The sequence below is a fragment of the Dioscorea cayenensis genome, unplaced genomic scaffold, assembly GCF_009730915.1.
Source record: "Dioscorea cayenensis subsp. rotundata cultivar TDr96_F1 unplaced genomic scaffold, TDr96_F1_v2_PseudoChromosome.rev07_lg8_w22 25.fasta BLBR01001255.1, whole genome shotgun sequence".
Taxonomy (NCBI): domain Eukaryota; kingdom Viridiplantae; phylum Streptophyta; class Magnoliopsida; order Dioscoreales; family Dioscoreaceae; genus Dioscorea; species Dioscorea cayenensis.
The window spans coordinates 89,496-95,680 of NW_024087646.1; the positions used below are offsets into that span (position 1 = coordinate 89,496).

General features: G+C 39.2%; 1 protein-coding gene across 1 annotated transcript; it reads left to right on the top strand.

Moving 5' to 3' along the window:
• Nucleotides 1-633: 633 nt before the first annotated feature.
• LOC120255974 lies at nt 634-3,799 on the top strand. The gene is made up of 6 exons (XM_039263736.1): nt 634-783; nt 902-1,153; nt 1,280-1,403; nt 2,608-3,006; nt 3,111-3,359; nt 3,408-3,799. Exons 1-6 carry the CDS (start codon nt 634-636, stop codon nt 3,797-3,799), a joined length of 1,566 nt encoding a protein of 521 aa, XP_039119670.1.
• The last annotated feature ends 2,386 nt before the right edge of the window (nt 3,800-6,185 follow it).

Genomic DNA, 6,185 nt, shown 5'->3' on the forward strand with positions numbered 1-6,185 from the left:
TCCATTGATGGCCGGAAAGGAAGGAGCTTCGTCACACGACCACCGTTGCTAAATGGATCCAACTATCCATATTGGAAGGCACGCATAAAGGCGTTTATCAAGTCCATAGATGAGAGTGCATGGATTGCCGTAGAAAAGGATGGTCTCCTCCTACTCTAGTTGATGAAGACAATAGCGTGATTATAAAGAAGAAAAGCAGTTGGAGTGTCGAAGACATGCACAAAGCTAATGCCCAATGGAAAAGCTCTCAATGCAATCTTTGGAGGAGTTGATGAGAACCAGTTCAAGTATATTGCAACATGCGAGTGTGCCAAGAAAGCTTGGGAGATTCTTTAAACCATACATGAAGGTACCAACTTGGTAAGAGAATCCAAACTTCAAATGTTGACAACTATGTTTGAAAATCTCAGGATGGGAGAATATGAGACGATAGTCATGTTCAATGCAAAATTAATGGACATAGCAAATCAGGCCTACCAGCTTGGCAAGGAGTACTCAGATAAGAAGCTAGTCCGGACGACACTTAGATCTCTTCCAAGAAGATTTGATGCAAAAATCTCAGCAATAGAAGAAGCAAGAAACATCTCTACTATGAAACTAGATGAGTTGATGGGGTCCTTGTAAGCATACGAGATGAATCTTAATCCTGAGAGAAGAATAGAAGATATAGCCTTGAAGGTTGAAGCATCTAAGCAAAAAGAACCACAACAAGCTATTGAAACAGACAATGAAGATGAAGATGACAATGATGTTGTTCTCCTGACAAGAAAGCTACATGAGATGGTCAGAAAATACAAGACACAAGGTCAAGAAATTTCAAAGAAAAGATGGTCTACATAAAGAAAAGGAAGAAGTTGAAGATCATCACAAAAAGGAAGAAATTGAAGATCGTCTCATGCAGATCAAGTATAGAGAAAGTGGAGGCTTTGGGCACTATCAAGCCAATTGTGCTAATACTCTTAGGAAGAAAATAAAATCACTGAATGCTAGATGGAGTGATGACTCAGATGGTAGCACTGAAGAAGACGATGAAGGAAGTCTGAGCAATCATCATACGTCATTTCCTGCTGTGATGAATGAATCCACGCCTATTGCAGAATATGTTACAACATCAGCTACAACATCCACTGAAACTGGCAGTGAGTACAATGAGGTAACAGAAAATGATCTTCTCACAAGTTATAAACTCATGATGAACAAATTTAATGAAATGATGTTGTAAAACCAACACTTGGAGGAAGAGTTAAGTATATGTAAAGAAAAGCTGTGCAATGTTTAGAAGACCATGGACTCCATGAACAAGGGTATTGCCAAGCTTGACGAGATTCTATCAGTTGGAAGAACTAGTAAATCCCGACATGGTATTGGGTATATTGGAGAAAGCTCAAGTGTCAAGACAGAAGGTTCAGGAGTTGTGTTTGTCAAGTCAACTGCCCAACAAAACATTAAAGAAAAACAAATCAAAGCAAGGGAAGAACCAAAAAGTGAAGTGCCTACATGCTTTCATTGTGGAGAGACTGACCACATAAGACCCAAGTGCAACAAATTGAAAGAAGACTTGAAAAGTGGAAGAATAATTTGGACATGAGAAGGCAATCATTAAAAGAAAAGTCAGTGGGAAAGACTATTGTAATCAAGAAATTGTGGATTCGAAAAGGTGAAGTACCAAAGAGAAGAAGAAGAGTCCTCCAGTTCAGGTTTGAAGATGGTGATAAATCAGACAGGTACAACATTATGGTACAACAAGCAATATGTTGACCGAGGTCCTATGAAGTCAACAAGCAAAACACTCCAACGAGTGAAAATCTCTTGATGTCTCTCAAAGTTAAAAATCAGGGAAATAAAAAGGAGGGAAAATAAAAAAAAATATTCAAAAAGGAGAGGGATTATTTTTTTGAAAAGAGAGTTTTTTTTAAAGGGTGCCTTGGAAGTTATAACTAATTAATGGGGACATAAAAACCCTAATATCCCAATTTGTTTCCAAAGATTGTTTTTGAAATCAAAAGTAAGCGAAGGAGAAGACGAAGACAGAGAAGAAAAGGTGAGGACAAAGAGGATGGCCCGCCGTGCTCCACCGACCCCACAAGAAATTGTTGCCCGAATTGCGAAAGTAAGGATGAGAGGGCACTGATTCTGGAGGAAGCCCACCAAGGAGAGAAGAATCAGAAGATTTGGGGAAAAGCGATTGTCCCTTATGTTTCTTCTCAAGATGCTGAAGTAAGAGAAAGTAGGAACATCGTCTCAAGATGTGCCTTTAGGAGTCAAAGACAGAGATGATCTCTTGAGATGGGTTCGTGAGTCTTTCCCAGGTGATTATGTTCAGAGAGCAGAGGAAGATGAATAGGAGGACTCCGCTACAGTTTCAGAAGGAGAAGGTTTAGAAGAACAACATGCTAGCGGTGAAGATGCTGCAGAAAAAGAAACAAACCGAGCACAAGCAGAAGAAATTGTTGGAGAAAGAAATACAGATGCTCCCACTAGTGCTGAAGAAGAGGCTGCTACTATTCTAAGCGAGGTTCTGGGAGATCTACATTGACATGCTGAAGCACCTATAGAAACAGAACATGTCGCAACACCTGTTATAATGTCTTCTGCAACATCTGACAGTTCACATAGAAACAGTATCTGAGAAGAAGGCCTTGTCAAAGAAAAAATCCCAGAAGAAGAAAGAGAAGGTCAGCAAGTCCAAGAGGAAGTCTTTCTCAGATGCAGAAGTAGAAGTCTCTCCAAGGCTCAAGAGGAAGTGTACTGAAGCTGCAAAACAAGGGGAGAAACCATTAATAAGTTCTAAGAAAAAAAAGAAGAAGAAGGCAACCCAACAGGTAAAAGACAGTGATGAAGACAGATTCCTTGATAAAGCATCCAAGAAGAAGTTTGAGTCTTTTGAAGAGAGAGGTATTATGGTTGAAAGAATTATTGATGAGATGGCATTTGAGAAGTTTGGGCTGACCAAGTTATTGCAAGAAAGGAGTCTGTACAAGTCTGCAACATTTTCAGAAAATTACAGTTTGTTTCTAGTTCAAGAATTTTACAGTTCCATCCGACAAAGGCATCACTAGAGTTTATGTTCGAGGTAAGTGGATTCCTTTTACTCCAGCTTGCCTGAATAGATTCCTGGAGTTTAAAGTCAGAGGTGAAGGGCAACTATGAAGAAGAGTTGGAGCTGAATGAGGAAGTTCTAAAAGAGATCACTGGAGGAAGGACAGAGTCATGGGGAGAAGAGACAAGACTTCCAGCATCCATCCTCACGGCCAAGTACAATGTTCTATTTAGACTTGGCATTCAGAATTGGTTACCAGCCCCGCACAATTCTAGCATAGTGAAGGAGCTTGCTCTGTTATTGTTTGCTATTGGAACTGGCAAGAAGTTCAATCTAGGAAGGCTGATCTTCTAAAACATTGTGAAAGAAGCTGACTGTTCTTACTCCTCGACATCACTTGGGTATCCTGCACTGCTGTCGCAGTATTTGTTACAACATGGAGTACAACTCAAGAAGGGAGAACCAGTCAAAGCAGTGAAGAAACTGAAGATTTCTCAGAAGCTGTTCAACCCAGGTAAGAAGATTGATTTACCTGTAGGAAGGGTGTCTCCAATGCCTGAAGATGAAGAAGAGTATGAAAAGTTTTTGAAAGAGCAACTAGAAGATGCGGAGAGGAGGCAACGAGCATTATTTGCAGAATTGTTCATCATTGCCAAACAAAAGCAGAATATTCTATCTCGCCTGGAGATTCTCGAGAAGAAAATGAAAAGAAATGACGATGGCCACGATTCAGGGGGAGATGAAGACTGCGAGGCCTGAAGAAAGGGGGAGCTGCTGGAGAAGGTGTAACAAGACTTGCAACAATTCATAAAGACTTCGGCATCAATTATGTCACAAAGGGGGAGAAATGTGCTAGCACCAGACTGACTAGTTGTTTTTTCATTTCTTAGACATTTGAAACATTTAGTCTTATTGTGTTGAATACTGTTATGTTTGTCAGTTCATTATGTTTAATCGTATTTTGTCTCACTAGTTGTAGTTTGTAAAATTTTCACAGCTCCTTGTAAGCAACTAGTTGAAATCTTGTGTCAGTCCTAGTTTTTGTTCTCCAGTTGATGTTGTAATTGGAAGTTGTAACAGCGTCAGTTTAGTCTGTGTCCAGGTCAGTGTTGTAACAGAATATTGTAACAAGAGTTAGTCTGGGTGCAGAAGCAGTTGTGTCCAATTATGCCAAAGGGGGAGATTGTTAGTGCAACCGCACTATTTATTGGCATGATTTGACACCTAGACCAAGTGACATGGCAACTAAGGTGACAAAGCATAATTGATGACGTGGCAAGCATTGTGACATGGCAAGGAGACTTGGAGTGCAAGGCAAATATCTTGAAGATTTTGGTGGAGCTATTTTTAGTAAGTCTATAACATGGAGGCAAATATCTTGAAAATCATGGTGGAGCTATCTTAAAGATCTTGGTGGAGTTATTTTTGGCAATGCATTACATTTTGAAGACAAGATCATATTAAGACCATACTTAGAAAGATATGATTGAATACTAAATATGGTGGAGCTTAATTAAAGAAAGATCTATTCATGGTGTGAATGAAGGCTAATTGAAGATATGATTTGAAGAATCATTGAAGTCTATTGAAGGCAAGATTTGAGGACCAAACTTGGGTAAATTGAAGATCAAGTTTGGAGAATCTTTGAAGACCAAATTTAGGTGGATTGAAGACTAAGTTTGGCAAGTTTCATGGAAGACGCACAAGGACGTGCGCCCCTTACGAGGGGACTGCGTGATGAGGAACTGAGGAGGTAGACTAGTTGCCGACAGTCGGGATCGGGAGATTTGGCTGCATCAACTTGGACTAAGCATGACCGGGAGGTTGATGGGTCTTGAGGTCATCCGCAACGTAACCAGAACTCAGTCAAGTCAGTAGTCAGGGCCATGTTGCAACTTATGTTACAACAGGAGTTGTAACAACTAATTTCGAAAGGTTTTTAAATTAGTACCCGCGGAGATTCTAAAAGAGGTATGTGCAATATTTGGGACATTGAGGCGTCTATATAAGCTACCTTGCTCGTAGATTGTAAGTATGACTCTTGGAGGAGAGTGTGCGAACATCAGACAATTTAGAGAGGGCAGTGATCTTTATTGTTGAGAGTGTGAGTGACAAAAATTTGTACTCATCTATTTTTACCTCTTTTAGTGGATTGTTTATCTCCGGGCTTGGCCCCCAGACGTAGGCGAGGTGACGCCGAACTGGGTTACCAATCTTGTGTGTCTCCTTCTTGTTTTGTTTGTGTGATCTTTCTTTGATGGTTTGTGTGTGAGATCTATGAGTGCTTAAGTATTCCTCAAAACCCACAAACCACACCGGCGGAACTAACAGAACTTGTTAATCCATCGGTTAACCTACAGATAAAATGATTAGTAATTTTAGCGAGTATTTCGAAATAAATTAAAATTTAGTGAGAAAATAATATTTCACCAAAGTCATTGATTTATAAAAAAAATTAACCGATGAATAACTCTTCATTAATCAGTACATTTAGCACGTATGCACACGTGAGTTTGATTAAGTAATCTTGAAGACAACTCATGCAATTAATTAGGTAACCAATAAGTGAAGTTTGATGGAAGTGTTTGTGCACTATAGAACGCGAAATTTGAAATATATAAATATCATTTTCCTTCTTTTTCTCAAACCATGCAGAAAGCATCAACATGTCCACTCAACTGCTACTTTAATTATACATCCAAAGAAAAGCACAATGTTCTCCAGTTTGTATTTTCATGCGCGTGTGCTTTTTTTAGAACTTAAGTTCTAAAACGTTTATTTCGAGAGGGCTTGAAATGAAATGATATGACAAGGATAAGCACAATCAGATCACATCTTTTCATTAGTTTAAATTTATAATCAAATCCATGGGGTAGTAGCATTGGTGGGCACATATTTTTTTAAATTATAATGGTATGCTTGTAAAAATTTTTTTACGGTTATAGCAGCTTATTTTTTTTTGTTGAACACACTCATGGCCACAATGGCTGATTTCAAAGCTATTTTTGATGACTTTGATGACGTGGAGGCCAGTGAGGTATATTAAATTTATAACTTGTTCGACATGGTAGTCCAATTCATGCTCATTTTAAACCTTGTGCCACATCAATGCTGACGTGGCACCCCTTCTCTCCTTTCACCAACT

What these genes read in the sequence shown, in the direction of transcription:
- LOC120255974 (XM_039263736.1), top strand. Translation starts at nt 634, where the DNA reads ATGAATCTTAATCCTGAGAGAAGAATAGAAGATATAGCCTTGAAGGTT. An exon ending in CTCAAGTGTCAAGACAGAAG is followed by an intron (nt 1,404 to 2,607) that starts GTTCAGGAGTTG and finishes AACATCTGACAG; the next exon opens with TTCACATAGAAACAGTATCT. An exon ending in ATTGTTTGCTATTGGAACTG is followed by an intron (nt 3,360 to 3,407) that starts GCAAGAAGTTCA and finishes ACATTGTGAAAG; the next exon opens with AAGCTGACTGTTCTTACTCC.